This window comes from Eleutherodactylus coqui, chromosome 2 (genome assembly GCF_035609145.1).
Source record: "Eleutherodactylus coqui strain aEleCoq1 chromosome 2, aEleCoq1.hap1, whole genome shotgun sequence".
Classification (NCBI taxonomy): domain Eukaryota; kingdom Metazoa; phylum Chordata; class Amphibia; order Anura; family Eleutherodactylidae; genus Eleutherodactylus; species Eleutherodactylus coqui.
This window is the reverse complement of record NC_089838.1, coordinates 243,725,469-243,742,767: the sequence shown is the minus strand read 5'-3', so window position 1 is coordinate 243,742,767 and position 17,299 is coordinate 243,725,469. Positions and strand designations below refer to the sequence as shown.

At 44.7% G+C, this 17,299-nt stretch overlaps 1 protein-coding gene across 1 annotated transcript; it reads left to right on the top strand.

The window, feature by feature from the left end:
• The first annotated feature begins 1,644 nt into the window (after positions 1-1,644).
• On the top strand, positions 1,645-16,003 carry NGRN (neugrin, neurite outgrowth associated). Its single transcript, XM_066592760.1, has 3 exons — positions 1,645-2,002; positions 5,006-5,116; positions 15,251-16,003. The coding sequence occupies exons 1-3, from the start codon at positions 1,839-1,841 to the stop codon at positions 15,879-15,881; spliced, it is 906 nt and encodes a 301-aa protein (XP_066448857.1). The 5' UTR covers positions 1,645-1,838; the 3' UTR covers positions 15,882-16,003.
• Positions 16,004-17,299: the final 1,296 nt, after the last annotated feature.

Genomic DNA, 17,299 nt, shown 5'->3' with positions numbered 1-17,299 from the left:
GCCCGTACAACTGCATAGGTGTTGTAGGAATCCGCAATGTAGTTTTTAGAGGTGGAAAAACATACCCTAATGGTGTCTATAATTGTTTATGGAAATCTGTATTTAGGGGGCCAAAGGTCTATATCCATTTTGGGGGTCTGGTGTGTGGCCTGTATTTGTTTAGGGATGTCTGGTCTGTGGTCTTTATTCATTCCAGGCTGTGATGGAGATGGTCAAATGTACTATGTGTGATTGAAATGCCTTTAATTAGTGGGTTTGTTTTATATAAAGGAGACTGGTAGCACAATGTAGCGCTAAATGTATATTCTTGCTGTTCCATAGTAAAGGGGTTCTGTCATTAGAAAACAAAAATTCAATACTTACCCAATTCCTCCCCCATCAGTCTTCTTACCGCATCTTCTCCCCACTGATCTTCTCCTGTCATCTGCAGTTCGCCCGAGTCACCTCACCTACAGCCGGCCAATTCTTCTTCTTCCGGTGATGAAGCGTCCATTCTATACAGTCTCCTTCCTGCAAGGCAATGTATGCTATATCACTAGTGACGTAGCGTTCATAGCCTAGCAGGGAGTGACGAGCTATTGCCAAGACTGCACATGCGCATTATCTCTCTGTAATAGTATATGAACTCTTGTGGTGAGACAGCATGCATGCGGAGTCTCAGCAATAGCTCGGCATTCCTTCCTAGGCAGTGAACGTTACGTCACTAGTGATGTCACCTACACTGACCTGCCGGAAGAAGGATGCAGAGAATAGACACATGATAACTAGAAGAGGAGGATCCGGACGGCTTGCGGTGAGGTGACACGGGGACTGGAAAATGATCAGTGAGGAGAAGATGTGGTAAAAAGACTGTCTGGGGAGGAATAGGTAAGTATTGATTTTTTTTTAATGACAAAACCCCTTTAAGGGTTAATACGAGCTGCTTGGAGAATCACTGACAAACCACACTGATTTGTGTAAAATGCTATTTATTTTTGCATTCATTTTATTTGTCAAACAGACAGAGAATTTATAATCCTTTAAGACAAATACATTGAAGTCACCTGATTTAACATATACATACCTTGTTATGCCTCGTAGCTTGTGCAGGGATGTCGGTCTTTTGGTCACGCACTGTCCGAGATCAGTAATTGGTCATCTGAGCTCAGTCAAGGTTTAATTGTATAGAAGATCAAATAAAGGAAAACGGAGAAAACTAAACTTCTATTTACCAACACATTTCTAAGACAAAGTCCATATTTAGCCAGCTGTCTAGCCACACAACGGAGTGAGCAAGAGGTCAATCACAGATTGTTCTTCTTCAGGCCTTGCCATTTTCTTTGCAAAGATATCTGAACATATCTCAAGTAAATCAGTCAAAGTAGAAGGGGAGCAAGATTGTGTTCAACACAAGACGATAAATTTACAAGGCTTTGTGTGGCCCCTTCAGACTCTTCCCAGGCCTGTCCAATAGCAGTATGGCATTACATCGTGTAGGAGCGACTGAAACATCGCAAGTTGTTGTCCCCTCTGGGGACTAAAAGAAGAAAAAGTAAAAATACAATCAATAAAGTTTTAATAATTAGTTTTAAAAAAAAAGTAATAAGTAAAAAAAAAAACTATTTTGCCATATTTACAATAAAAATAACACAAGATTATGAACAGTTGCTGAAAAATTAATGAGCTTCTTCTATACAATGTGGTTCCCACCCACAACTTCAAGCACTAAAACAAAGTCCACCCTTCTCGGCACTCTACAGTACAGGTCTGTTCCCTGCTCCCCTTACTGCAGCTCCAGGGAACATAGCGGATCACAGCACACATCGATGCCCTCAGACTAAAGCAATCGAAGTTCTGTAATGGCGGCTTCCCTGCTAACAGCAATGTGGAGGCTCCGCGTCCAGTGCGCCTCCCTGTTGGGCTGCCGTGGTTTGCGGTCCCGACCTCCGTTACATCCTTCGCCCGGAGATGAGCTGGAGAGTGACGCGGAGTGGGAGGAAAACCTGCAGCAGGATGTGAAGAGGTAGCGAGCAGAACGTGTCGGTCCTCAGCACTGGCGTCCGATGAGTACCATCATGTCACGTGATGCTGCGAGCCGATAGATTAGCGCTGCCGACGCATTCTCGCGCTCTCCGATAGGTGGCGCAGGATAGCTTACAGTTATTCCCTATGTCCTGATACATTGTACCGCAGCGGGTGCAGCGCCACCATTCGGTCAGGGTAGGGTAGTGTGCTGCATTGTTCTTTCGGGTTAAAAGAAAGGTGACCCTGACAGCCCAATTATATTCTAAGTTAGTGGTTAACCCCTTAAGGCCAATATCACACGACCCATTCACCGCAGTGGGCGATCTCAATGGGTTTGTTCACATGTGCGGATTTTCTCATGTGAAAATAACCCCCTGCATCCTGTCCTTTTTTGCAGCATATTGCACACCGCAGGCGGCTATTGAAGTGGATGCACCAGCGCAAATATGTGGTGAATTTGCAGGAAATCTGTGTATCCACTGCATATTTGTGCAGCAAATCAATGGGTCCCATGTTAGTGTATCTTGATGCCACCAGGAAGTGCTGGTGGAGACAAGATGTAGTGGGAGGACACGCCCCCAGTAAGTTATTGGCTGCAGGTCCTGGCAGCCCACTAAGGTAATGCAGCAGCTCCCAGTGTTTCCATGCACGTCGTCCCCAGCAGCAGCTCCCTGACTAGGAATAGACATCCAATGGGTCCTTCTGTATATATATTTTTGTGTACATACACAGCGTACACAGAAATTCTGCAGGCCGAAATACACAGGCAAGTGCCTTTTTTTTGTCGTGTAAATACCCACACCTGCCCATGTGAACGAGCCCTAACAGCAGCGTCCATTACTGCAGATGTTTTATTGGCACATTTTCTAGGCATCCTGATGGTGTTTGCAACCAGAAACCACGACAGACATCTTATTACCCGCATGTCCTCCAGAAAGACGGCTTACAGATTGTTCCCGGGTTCTTTCTGCACACATTTTCTATCATTTTAAAAGAGACCCAATCCAACAGCAGCGGCCGGGGGCCGTTTTATAGTATTTTATGGGGGGGGGGGGGGGGGAATTTGGCCTGAGAATCTGCTAGTCAAAGTACTACCACTTGTCCGTGAGTGAGTGAGTGAGTTACATGCTCCGCCTCTGATCACTGTGACGTCATCACAGGTCCAGACAGGTAAGTATAATCTATTTCTTGACCTCATGTCTGCTGGCCAGGAGAGACCCGCTGTGGGAATCTGTACGGGGAAAGCGCGCGGGCCTGAATTTCCCCGCGGACATGAGGCCTTAATGTGGAATTTTCTGCACGCCTCGTAGACAGGATTTTTTTAAATATCTCCCCTCCATAGCTTGTATGGTAAGGCTGGGTTCACATGGTGGAATTCACCACAAAAGTTTTGCGTGAATTTCGCTTCTAAAATCTGCACCAATCCGCATCTTCCTGACATGATAAGCAGGCGGAATTCTGATATGAAAGATCGTGTTTCCACATCAAGACGTGACCTGGCGCTTGGCCTTGGTATTCTGCATGCGGATTTTGCGCATTGACAGGACAAATTCCGCTCTGAAAACCACGCCAAAATCAGCGTCTTTTTTGAGGCGTAGTTTATGCAGAAAATTCCACAGTGAATTCCGCGGTGTGAGCGAACCGTGAATGCTGCGTATTGTCAGCGTAGAATATCCACAACACCTGCTGCGGTTTGGTGTGGATTGTGCTATTTTGCAAGGAGCAGAATCTGCAGCATTTCTGTGGTACGTCCGCACGTAACACACGCTTATTCTGCAATAGATTTGTTTGTCGGGTGATTTTATGTCACATGTGAATCTATCCTTAAAGAGAGAAACAAAAAACGTTAAAAAAAATTGCTTTCTGTCGCCATGTGCTGCACCACTCCATAATTTGTCAGTTTTCAGCAGCAGTGCTGTGTTTTTTATTCCATTCTTTCGAGGGGAGCTGAGATGATCAAAAACAAGTTCTAGAAATGTGTATTTTTTTTATAGCGTTCACAGTGCGGATAAATAACTTTTTTTTTTTTTTATTTGGTCATGCTTTTTTTTTTTTTTTTTTTAATATACCAATTATATATATATATTATATATATATATATATATATATAAATAATTTTTTTTTTTTTTTTTATCACTACAATGCATTGTTCTCCCACTGTCATTCCGGATAAACTTGCCAGAGATGTATCATGTTGGCAGGCCTTCACCTCTGGCTGCCATAACAACTGTTAGGCATCCCACTAAAGGCCCATTTACACGCAAAAATAATCTTTCGAACGATTTAAAGTTTTAGCGCTCATTTTGCATAAAGTGTTAATCGCCATTAACACTTTATTATTTGCATGTAAAAGGGCCTCCAGGAGCTTTTTGCAGAACCCAACATGTTTTTAAACACACGCCCAGCTGTGCACACAGCTGCGTTGTTCTCTTTGTGTCTGCTGCCAGATTACAATGTAATCTCCCAGCTCCCGTGAAGAACACGGCATATGGGCTGTTGAGAAACACTTTATCTCTCTGCAGCTGAACAATAGATTTTAAGTTTTACCTTAAAATCATTTTTAGGCGAAAAATGCACAATGGCCGCATTTACACGCAAAGATTATCGCTTATTTTTGGACGTTTGAACGAATTTTGAGCGATAATCTTTACGTGTACATGGGCCTTTAGATGCTGTGGTCAGCATGCATTGACCATGCCATCTAAGGGGTGAAATGGTTGGGATCAGTGTATCTCTGATCCCGGCTGCTGCAGGGCAGGTGAGTGTCAGCCAGCACTGCCATGTATTGAGCGGGCTTCTACTCCACTGTACAGGTATGCCAAGTGTCACTAAAGTGAACAGAATGTAATCTGCCCCACAATAGCAATTATCTTAAACCCCCACAGAAGGTCCTTTCAGCAATTACTAATAATTGCGCAGTCTTGTTTTCCATAAAATGATGTCTTGTCCGTGCGGAAGTATTATAAGTCTGAATGTTCTACCTGATTTTGGTTTCCATTAGTGCGCTGAAGAGACGTCAGAAGGCGATCTTAATGAAGCAGCTGAAAAAGGAGATGGAACCCCCTGAACCTGCCGAGAGGCGTCTCACCTGGAACGCAATGCAGCAGATTAGGTAGGAAATGCAGATAAAACCCTGCGGAGACAATGACATAAAGGAGTTGGCTCGTTAGATGCGGGCTCCAGGGTGCCCAGTTTATCGCCTGGTCCTGCTCCCAGCAAACCTCTGAGAAAGGCTACTGCCATATATATACCTGCAGCTAATGTAATAATACTAGAGATGAGCGAACGTACTCGTTTCGAGTAATTACTCGATCGAGCACCGCGATTTTCGAGTACTTCCATACGCGGGGGGAGGCAGGCGTGGCGGATCGGGGGGTAGCAGCGGGGAACAGGGGGGAGCCCTCTCTCTCTCCCTCTACCCCCCCCACTCCCCGCTGCAACCCCCCACTCACCCACGGCGCCCCCCCGAATCTTTTCGCCCGAGTACGGAAGTACTCGAAAATCGCGGCGCTCGGGCAAAAAAGGGGCGTGGCTGAGTAGGTTCGCTCATCTCTAAATAATACGTTACGGCCATTCAGATTATAGTACTAGTTGTGAAGCTTACACTGAGTTCTCTGCATCATTAGGAGGGTATCCCAATTGTGTTTACCATCTTGGAAAGCTGTGCAGATATTGCAGCAGGTCTGTGGGGTTTTCCTATTAAATATAGTTTCCCAATGAAGGAACAGAAAACTGATCCACTTCACTCTATGTATCTAGTAATAATAATAATAAACTTTATTTGTATAGCGCCAACATATTCCGCAGCGCTTACATAGACAGGGGGAATACAGAAAGACAAAAGTACAAAAAATTACAGAACCACGGTTACAATCGTAATCAGCTGATGGAAACAATAGGGGTGAGGGTCCTGCTACAACGAGCTTACATACTACAAGTAATGGGGTGATACAGAAGGTAAAATGGCTGGAGGTGTGCACAGTATCGCGTGCTGGAGAGTGAGGGATGCTATATACAGACAACAGTCAGACATTTAGCTATGCGACGGCAGGATCAATATGACTACAGGAGCGGTTTATGATGGCTAGCAGGGATTTCGGTCAGTAGGTCAGGGAGCATGTTATCAGGGGGAGTACAGAGGGGTTTGTTTAGGGAATGCGGTATGCCTCCCTGAAGAGGTGCATTTTTAGAGCACGCTTGAAGTTTTTCGAGTCCTGGATTGCCCGGATGTTCTTTGGTAGTGCATTCCAGAGGACTGGTGCTGGATACCGGCCCTATTACCGGAATCCCCATATAGATATAAATGCTGAGTACCAGGGCCCATTGGAGAGAGCGTCTCTATAAACGTACCTGCACACAGCCGCTTCCATACTCCACTGCTGCTGTAACTTATACTGGCCACCATATCAGTGATGTTGTAAGTGGTTATCAGATAATTAAATGAAATTCCAGAGTGAATGCTTCTCTTATTCCAAAGCCTTGCTACTCTAGTTGGGTTGACTAAAGCTCAAAGTCCTGGTGGATAGGGCCATGCTCCGGCCAGTCCTGCCCCCTACAGCCCTGTGTCAAACAGTGCAAAGCTTGTGTGTGACCTCACACTCCAGGTACGGTAGCCTGATGGACCAATCTGACGTGTTTCGAAAATTACTTTTTCCTTTGTCACTCTAGTATGGCAACTGATCTGGAATATGATTTCTCCAGCAGGCTTTGGGGTATTTTGTCGCTTTCCGAATTGAGTATCGTGTGCACACATCGACCAGAATCAGACACAAATGCTGGTCTAAGACCGGGAGAGTCTCTACCATGTGTAGAGGCTCAGGCCTTTTATTATAACACATGACAACCGCCCTTTAATGGGCGTGCAACAGGTTACATCAGTAACATATAGGATTCTCATTTGTCGGATCATACAGAATCCCCCACCTCTCTGCCCACCTCTCTGCCCACCCTCTCTCACGTCCGCCATAGTATGGACTTTGTCTTCTTTAACATGCAGACAGCCTTAAGGAATTCTGTGTAGTTGACAAATCATTTGTTTAACTAGCTGAAGTCAGCTCCGTGTATAAGCAAGTCTTATCAACATGTGCTCAGGCTGAAGCAATTCCTTTGTTGTAGAAGTTTCAGCGTGGGGGGCAGGGCTGGAGATTCATCCATGAGCACAAGCAATATATATATATATATATATGACACTGTGATTTAACTCTTTCCTTATGCAGCAGAGTTCCACATTAGGTTGAAGTCATTACAATAGCAAAATACATTTGGGTTATATTAATCGATAGACATTTTATAAATAATCATCATGTCTATCACAATCCCCCCTTAAAATGTCTATCCTCTAATTCTCTATCTAATTTTCACAGTTCCCTGCGCATGAGCCTATAACTGGAGCGCGTTGAAGGTTCGTTTTAGAGTCTTCAAGGGGGTGTAGGACTTGTCCACTCCTTCTGGGGATGCATCCAGCAAACTCATGGTGGGAGCGGCTTTTCCAGCATCAGTTTCACAGGTCTCTCTGACACAGGGGATAACACAGCAGACTAGAACAGAAAAGGTAACCATCAGTTCACATACAACAGCGACGCCCGTCTGTGCCAGGATCCTTTACCACCCGCTCATCCATGGCGAGTGCTGGTCCCAAAAGTTAGCTCTTTTTAGTTAGTGCGGTCAGCTTCTTAATGGCAACTGCGTCTTTACCCGCAGGTCACGTGTCGTCTGAGATGTAGGTACAACAAGTCTCCCCTATCATCTTACAGACACTCCCCTTTTTAGCTAAAGTCATATCTGAGGTCACTCTATTTTAAAAAAGGTCATAGTCGAGGTAGGTCCTATTGGTCGACTAGTCCCTATAAGGCGTCTCTAGTATAATTTATAAACCACTGCTAATTATAATAAACATAATTAATCCAGTCAACATTTATTTACCCTAATGATCAGGAAAATAGACTCGAATCTAGTTTTAACTTGGTCTCTAATTTTTAAAACTTGTCAGGTACCCCCCTTGGCTATCCTATGGCGTCAATGTATACGTGTAGATCAAAACTACCACCAGGGGTCTCTCTTCTCGCTCTAGCATAATGTTACAATACTAGTAGCGTGAACAGGTACGCACGGCGTGGGACTCCCTAATCTTCACCCACACCAATGTCCCTCCTGGAGATAGTCCTAATGGTGAACACGTCCAAGTCGCCTCACCCTTGCGTCAGGGCTTTCCCACTGCCCGTAAGTCCCTACTCCTAGGAGGGGGGGGGGATCCCTACCTTACCTCAGAGGGAGGCCATGGATTCCCTGGGCTCATTTCCGGGCATCCATACCCTCTATCTGTACAAGTTAACACCCCACAGGGTGTGCCCTCGCAGGAACCTAAGGTCTTCTGCACTATCCCTAGGCAAATGGGAATTCCACTGACAATCCATCTTAGGAGATCGGGGCAGGCACAGTACTAGTACATTTCTCCTTTTTCTTTGGTAGCGCATGTGGTTGGCATTATCGGAACTGGCTCTTCATCTTTTTCAAACAAGGGAAACGTTGGTGTCTGACAGGATGTGGAGGAGCATAAGGGCTTTACTAAGGCACACTCCCCTGTCCAATTACCCTCCAGGCGGGTCCTCTACCTCATGTCTCCACAAAGCCAGTAAACGTCTCCTAAGGACTGGACCTGATTCTGCATCTATTCCCCTCCTATCATACTGTAGGAGGAGCAATACCCGTTGGTGAGTTCCCCAAAAATCTCCCTCCACCCTGCCTATTTGCCTGGCAGGTGTAGTTTCCAGGGTAGTCAGTAATACTCTCTCCGGTGCAAAACACTTAAGTAGTTATAGAGTATTCCTTCTTCCATTTCTCACGGACAGTGAAATTAGCGGAAATGTTCGTGAAGAGACTAATAAACCACTCTTCAGCATCTACAGGGAGATTTAGGGGGACCATCCCCGAGTGTAGTCGGGCACTACCGCACACGCAACAGTTAGACTTGTTGCTCCTGTTAGCATTGTACCTCATCAACTCCAACCAGAGATTCTGGTCAGAGTAGCCAGTCGCTACTGTCAAGGTGTCCTCAAAGGTAGGGTCGGCTATGATCATCATGTTCGTCAAGGTCTTTATCTTACGGCGGAGGGGGTTAATTATGGGCACGGGACTAAGTGAAGGCTTCCATTCGGCTGCATCTACCATATCCCTTATTTTAAACTTCCCTAAGGGATCTGTCCTCCCGTACCGGTATGTCCCCAGACTATAAGTCTCCCCGTCCCCCGGGCTTGGATCTCCCATGGTTAGTGTAACAACCACATTAAAACCAAGCAACATACTAAGTTCAGCCTTCCAATACCTGCTGTCCTTATTATTCTCAAGGAGGGTTATACGACTAATTAGGGATTTCCCGCTCCTATTTTTCTTATTTAAGGCACTTCGCGGTTTATAGGACTAGTCTATTTCTGTGTTCCATCCCACTAATCCTCAATAACGGCAGTCTTCTCCCCAGACGTTATCAGTGGCGCAAACATATTGTATTCCCCGGGTATATAAGTCATATAACCAGCTGGACAGGGCTAAATCTGGCCTGCGGTGGGATCTTGCGCCTAGACACGGGACCACAGTACAATAGTCGAAGGAATATGCGGCTACTTGAGCATTGGACGAGTTATACTAGAAGGTAACCATACCCCCATATTCTTCCGACTAAGGATTCCAGTTGCCACCCTCCTCTCTCACTAGCCCTAACCAGAGTAATGTCTTTGGCACAACTAAGACTGGTCTCCCGGATCTGAAGCTTTCTTACAGTATGAAGCACGGATCCATGTAAGTCTTTCGGCTAGTTTCACAGCTGTGGCAGTAGTCAGAAGCACCTGGTAGGGGCCATCAAATCGGGGCTCAGGAGGGTGCTTCCTGAGGAACTTCTTGACGCACACCCAATCCCCAGGCTGCAAGATATGTGTCTCAGTGTCTGCCTCTGAGTCTGGAAGAGAACACCTGTGCATAGGCTTTGGTTAGTTCTTTAACAACGGAAATCACATACTCAGTCAACACATCAGATTGTAATTGTAACCACTGAGGATAGTAACGACCTAGCCTTGGGGCTAGCCCAAACAATCTCATAGGGAGATAATGTATAATCCCCCCTGGGTTCATATCTAACACTGTATAAGGCTATTGGATGACAGTCTTTCCAAAGTGGCGTCATTTTTAAGTATCTTACTTTTTAGCGTGCCACTACGTCTCTCCACCTTTCCACTACACTAAAGGTGGTACAGTATGTAAAAGGCCTGGGATACATCCAGAGCAGACATGACATGTTACATTCACCTGCAAAGTTTATACCTCTGTCTGACTCTGAATCACTTCTGGTACCCCATATTCACAGTTTACCTCGTTCATGAGCTTCTTTGCGGTTACCTACTTGTTTACCTTGGTAACAGGGTCGGCCTCCAACCTGCAAAGACATCAACAACAACAAGCACGTAGTCATACTTCCCAACAAGTGGGGAGCTGAACGTAGTCAATTTGCAATCCCTGAAATGGGTAGAGTGGTCCCGGCAAGTGTGGTGTGGCAAATTTACTTCTGCCCTGACTTACCCATGGCATAGATCATGCTAAACCGGACAAATGGTGCAGCAGCTACAGAGAATCTAGAAGTCGCCCAACCTCTTTCAAGCGTCGTCGTCATTACTGCTTTACTAGGTGGGTCTTTCCATCCATCAGCTGGGCCATCATGGGATACAGGAACTGTGGTGGGCAAGTGCTGTTGACCGTTCACCACACGCTGTCCTGTTTCTGCTGCTCCCATATTAGTCCATTTATTTTTTCCTTCCTTGCTGGCTGGTAACTGTAAAAGTCTTTAGCATATCAAAGTCCAAATTTTTGTCAATGTCCAAAGTTTTTTTTTACCACTGACTCATGCTGTCAGTATCTTTCTTCTTTCTTCCACGGCTTGAGGGCCGCTGCCTTTGCTGCGCTGTCAGCGAGGGTGTCGTCTCTCGCCTCTCCAGTGTAGGAATCGGTGCGAACTCTCAACTTTGTCAGGTAGAAGTAGGGCCTCCATGCGACTCTGTACCGCTGCACCATTCTCAATTGGTTGTCCTGCTAAGGTAAAAAAACTGTCTGGCCTTCCATATTGGGCCGTAATCATGAGCTGTGCCAAATGCATACCAGGAGTCAGTGTAAAGGGTTGCCGGTCTTACCTCTCGCCACTCTACTCGCCTCAGTGAGGGCCTTCAATTCCGCTTATTGTACTGTGACATGCGGAGGCAGAGCTCTTCTAGGACATCTTGTTGTGTGACCACTGCATATCCGATGTGGAGTCATCAATCCTCACCCTGGTACCATCTGCAAAAAGCTCAACATATGCATTATCAACAGGGGTCCTGGTAACTGTTTGCATATCTGCAGTTTCTTACTGAATTAGTACTAAATAATCGTGCTGATGTTCTATTTCACATGGCTCGGAATCTTGTAGCACAAAATCATTTATTTTTTATTTTTTTTTAAAACCCAATAGCTGATCTACAACACCTAGATCATCTATGACCCAGATCACCTATGCCTCCCCCCTTTTGAACCGCAATACTCAATGGAAAAAGAGTCATTGCGTTCAAACTAGTAAACCAAGAGGCACAAAAACAAGCACTTTGTAGGTCAAGGTGACATTGTATGCAGCGAAGGCTGAGCGAAAATCTCCTTAAAAAATTTTTTTTTTTTTATTTCAGGTCGCAGTTAGCATTTTTTAACACAAGGGGGCGCCACACAATTCAAATTTTACGTCACCCAGTGTAATAGTATTTCAGGGTATGGCCAGCGTTTAGCTTTCACTCTACTGTCGGAATATAATTATAGCTTCAGTGTAGACTGACACTAGAATATACAAAAGACTTAAAAAAAACTAAAGAATACGGATGAATTAACATCCTACTCTGGGCAATTCAGTCCCTCTTTCTTCACATAAAAAGTAAAATTAATTCACCAAATTGCATGAAAAAGTTTGCTGGGTGACTATAGGGAAATTATTCCATCTGTAGGAGCCTTCCATAACATCATCTGTCTGAGTATCCATTGGAGAAGCGGGCAGTGGAAAACAGAGCCCCTGGGAACATGAGAGAGCGTCCCCTGTCATGTATTCCCGGCCTCTGCCCCCCATGCATCAACTCCAATCTTCCATACACTATAAACCAGCTTAGTCATCTACTATGTCCCAAGCTGCATCTCCACAAAGGTTTGTTTCCCTGAACTTATCACACATCCAAAGTGGCCACATCTTGGAGCGTAACAAAGTCTGGTCAAACAAAACCTTACTTCAGACAATCATGATGTTAGCACTGGATACAGTGGCATTGGGGAATATAGACCTCCCAAGTGCAGCAAAATGGCCGCCAGAGGCAGAAAGGGGCGGTGCTACAAATCTCCCAAGTGAGGCAAAATGGCTGCCGGAGGAACGGGCGGGGCCAGGGGCAGCAGCACTCCCAGGTGAGGCAAAATGGCTGCTGAGTAGCAGCACTTCCAGGTGAGGCAAGATGGCCGCTGGAGGAGGAAGGGGCGGGGCCAGGTCCTGCCCCGGATGGGGAGGGACCGGAAGTAACATCACACACCCTGAAAGTGAGCACATGGGGGGGAAATAACTTCAGGGTGGGGGCAGGCCTCACTACATTTTCTGCAGAGTCACACTATGTTGGGTTGTAAACATTGCAAGCACGGCCGCCATTACAGGGAGGGGCCGCAGTCAACACAAAGACATTACATTGTTCATAAGCAATACACATACCCCCCTACATGCTTTCCCCTCTTCAATCTCTTAACTACATTATACCTCCTTCTAGCAATCTAAAAACACATTTCTTTCTGCTAGGCTTCCTGCTCATCTTCTGAAAACTTTCTACAACCTATCTTACCTGTCCATGACCTAACATTTCTTTCTGCAACTTTTCCTGGTCCTTCTCTTTGTATAACATTTCTACATGTTCAGTAAACTCTGCTGCCTTCAGCAACCAGATGACAAGCTCTATGACCTTTGTCCTTGTTCACTTTGCTCAACTCTATGCTACCTGCTTATTCTATTCTATTCAAAGTTTCTATTCATTCTATTCGAAGACACAGTAGTGTTTCTCTTGTAAAATCTGCTTTCTTCAAATCCTTCCCATATAACCCTTCTTTCCCACTCAGATTACAATACGCATTAATTCTATAAAACACAGGGAAAGACAAAGTAAACAGAAAGAGTTAATTGAGAAGTGCTCTTAGTGGCTTAACTTCAGTCCACTCTCTTACCAGCACCCCTCCCCCAATAATCAACACTGCACATTGTTTCTATAATAGCAGACAGACGGGATTACTGGAGAATACCCACAACGGCTCAAGGTATATATATATATCTCATCTACCTTTATATCAGCCCACCGTATACTAGTAATCCCCAAGAGCACTCCTTGTACACGATCTAGACAGGACATTTAGCTATACACAGAGACTGATGATTATTTTCAATGACCAAAACCTCAATAATATTCTGGAGAAATCAGCCGTCACACCACGGCTATATTCACCCGTAAATACCTTTCCACATATGAGAACATAACACGCTCAATCATATGGTAAGTATACGTATCATAAATCTTCCTAACCTCACACTAGTTTTACCTAGGAGCACGTGTCACTGGCGTGTTCCCTCAGACTTAAACAGCCGAGTCCGCCCTCCCGACACATTAACCCTCACAGAATTTATCTCTTGGTCTTGCATAAACAATTTTTAACCGTCTCAGACATAACAGCATACACAGCGTACAAAATACCCCTAGACAGGTAACGTGGTGATTTTTCCGAGTGGACAGAACTAGAGTTATTACCTGTCTTTCAGTGAAGGTCCAGTCTGGCTCAGGAACAGGCAGAAAAGCAGTCAGAACCCAGCTTTGACACAGGTAGATAAAGCAATCTTACCGTGTTCTGTAGATTTTCGGGCCCCTGAGTTCTGCGTGCCATCTGCCGATCTCTGTACGTTCCAGGCTGTGACCTCACAGATCCACTCGCTCACCCAGGGACTCCACTGATCTGGAATATGATTTCTCCAGCAGGCTTTGGGGTATTTTGTCACTTTCCGAATTGAGTATCGTGTGCACACATCGACCAGAATCAGACACAAATGCTGGTCTAAGACCGGGAGAGTCTCTACCATGTGTAGAGGCTCAGGCCTTTTATTATAACACATGACAACCGCCCTTTAATGGGCGTGCAACAGGTTACATCAGTAACATATAGGATTCTCATTTGTCGGATCATACAGAATCCCCCACCTCTCTGCCCACCTCTCTGCCCACCCTCTCTCACGTCCGCCATAGTATGGACTTTGTCTTCTTTAACATGCAGACAGCCTTAAGGAATTCTGTGTAGTTGACAAATCATTTGTTTAACTAGCTGAAGTCAGCTCCGTGTATAAGCAAGTCTTATCAACATGTGCTCAGGCTGAAGCAATTCCTTTGTTGTAGAAGTTTCAGCGTGGGGGGCAGGGCTGGAGATTCATCCATGAGCACAAGCAATATATATATATATATATATGACACTGTGATTTAACTCTTTCCTTATGCAGCAGAGTTCCACATTAGGTTGAAGTCATTACAATAGCAAAATACATTTGGGTTATATTAATCGATAGACATTTTATAAATAATCATCATGTCTATCACACAACCAGTATAAATCCCTGGATCAGAGAATGGTAGAGTTGGAAGTGACCTCCAGGGTCATCAGGTCCAAAACCCTGCTTAGTGCTAGATTCATTAAATCATCCCAGACAGATGTGTATCCAGCTTTTGTTTGAAGACTTCCATTGAAGGAGAACTCACCACCTCCCATGGCAACCTATTCCACTCATTCATCCCCCTCACTATCTAATATCTAATCTGTGTCTCCTCCCTTTCAGTTTCATCCCATTGCTTCTAGTCTTTCCTTGTGCATCTAGTACCCATAACTTGTGATATTTTTACTTTCAAGACAGGCTTCCAAGCCTCTCATGAACTTGTTCAATGAATCAGTCCATAGATGGCTGAGCTCCTATACTTTGTCTCTGATTTTAAGTTGACCCCAACCACAAGCAACTCAAAAAGTGGCTTCTAGTTTGATTTATGCTTGATACCACCTTCATGATGGTGGCAGAAAATGTAGTGTTGGGCACATGGTGTTGATATATGTGAACAGTAAATGATTTTTACACTTGTTGTGGAGCTTTATCCCTTTTACTATGGGAATTACTTCGTTGTGCCTTTATTTTCCACAGGCATTTGAGGCAGGAGTTTCCTGAAGAGTGGCCACTGTCACGACTGGCTGTAGGTTTTAATGTGAGTACTGATGTCATCAAGAAAGTGTTAAAGTCTAAATTTGTACCCAGTGAGTCAAGGAGAATGAAACAAGACACCTTGGTTTCCAGAGTTGTACAAATAAATTCTCCAGGTTCCACAAATGACCAACTACAGCTCAAGTCTTCTTCTAAAGCTCCAGCACCTCCATTACTACCATTTCAGGGGAATAAAAGACAATTGCTTGTCAGTCAGTCAAATCAACTTCTTCCTCCACCAAAAACCCCAGAGTCTTCAGAATTAGCTGTAAGGAGTGCGGGTGGGAGAAAATCTCTGGTCAGAACACAGGAGTCTCAAGGCTCTACACAAGGTGCCTTCCATGCTGTGTCTAGTCAGACTCTAACTACGAGTACACAGGCAGAACCTGTGCAGACTATTGAAGAAGAAGAAGAGGGGAATGAAAGGATAATTGATGAGAAATGGGACGGAGAAGTACTAAGTGACAAGGAACTGGAAGAACTGGCAAGCAGTGGAGTTTCGAACAACTTGAAAGTTGTACAGAAAGGAAAAGAATTTTTTGACAGTGATGGTAACTTTCTGTACAGAATTTGATGCCGGACAATCACATGGACTCTAGAGTTATCACTTTATACAGAATGCGTTTGGGAATTGTTTCTTTAATACTTAAAAATGGCAACAGAATTCCAAATAATAAAAGTACATTCTGCCCTCTGTGTTCTTTTCAAGAAAATTAGTCATTAGTATAATTTATAGTGCCAGTGATTCTGGTGGCGCCACTTACTAATGTAATCTATAGTGAAAGGGATTGGAGTTGGTCAAAATATTTCCGTGCAAATAGTAAGTTATTGGCCTAATTTAGAATTTTTCAGAACATTGCAAATAGTGACTTTCAAACTTGAGCAGCTTCACTCGTTGCTTTCACATGAGCTGCATGTAACTTACAAACTTGAGCTACTCGCTGAGGAGACATGTTCGCTCATTGCTTTCACATATAAGCTGCATGAGATTTACAAACTTCAGCTGGTGGCTGAGGTGACATCGTGGCTTGTCGCCGAGTCATGTAAGCTGCATTAGCTTCACGGCAGCGATAAACCCTCTGTTCTGACATGTTTACATGACAGCGGCGGTTTGTTTTAACACTGGACAGCGGTTGATAATTAGATGATGGCTGGACTGCTGTTCGCGGCATTAGCACTTGAGATGACATGATATCATGTTTAGGAGATGTGAAGATAATGGGGAAGGACTATGCTTCAATGTTGTTGGTCACTATGCACCGCCAGCTATGTATGTGGACATTTGTGAGGTGTCATTTATTGGAGTCTCCACACAGGTGTGCAGCTGTCTCGCAACCAGCTACAAACTTCCAGACTGAGTACTGCTGTGTCCATAGCAACTGAGGCTGCGGGGGTTTGTGGGGAATGTAATCCGCCTATAATCCCTCATTCAGTGCACAGGGATGAAAGACCTGTGATGTCACCGTCATGTGATCAGGTCTGCTGGATTAGGAACTGTGATTATGTCCCTGTCATGTGATCAGGGGCGGAGCTCAGAGACCATTGACTGATCACATGACTGACATCAGCACATGGATGCTGTCAGGCTGTGTTTTATATGTGCTTTAGGACCTGTAATGATGTCACCATCATGTGATCAGGGGGCGGAGCATGTGAAGCACTAACTGACAAGTGGCTATTAGCACTTTGATGTTGACCTCTTCATATCTTGATGGTACCTTACCAGATATTTAAGGGAACTTTTTCATGTGTGGTTTTGATGCAGTCTTCAAAGCCAATGATTGGGTTGGGTTGGAGGGTGTCATAGGAAAACCTCTTACTCCACTCGTATTTTTGGCTTCAAAAACTACCTTCAAACTATATTTGAGAATGCACGCTATTGTAGTAGCTGCATCAGAGCTCTTCATTACACTTTTATGTTGCTCTTTCTGTAGTCTCTGGTTCTATTATGTCAGAAGTCAAGGATGAGTGATGTTGCTACAGGAAGACTAA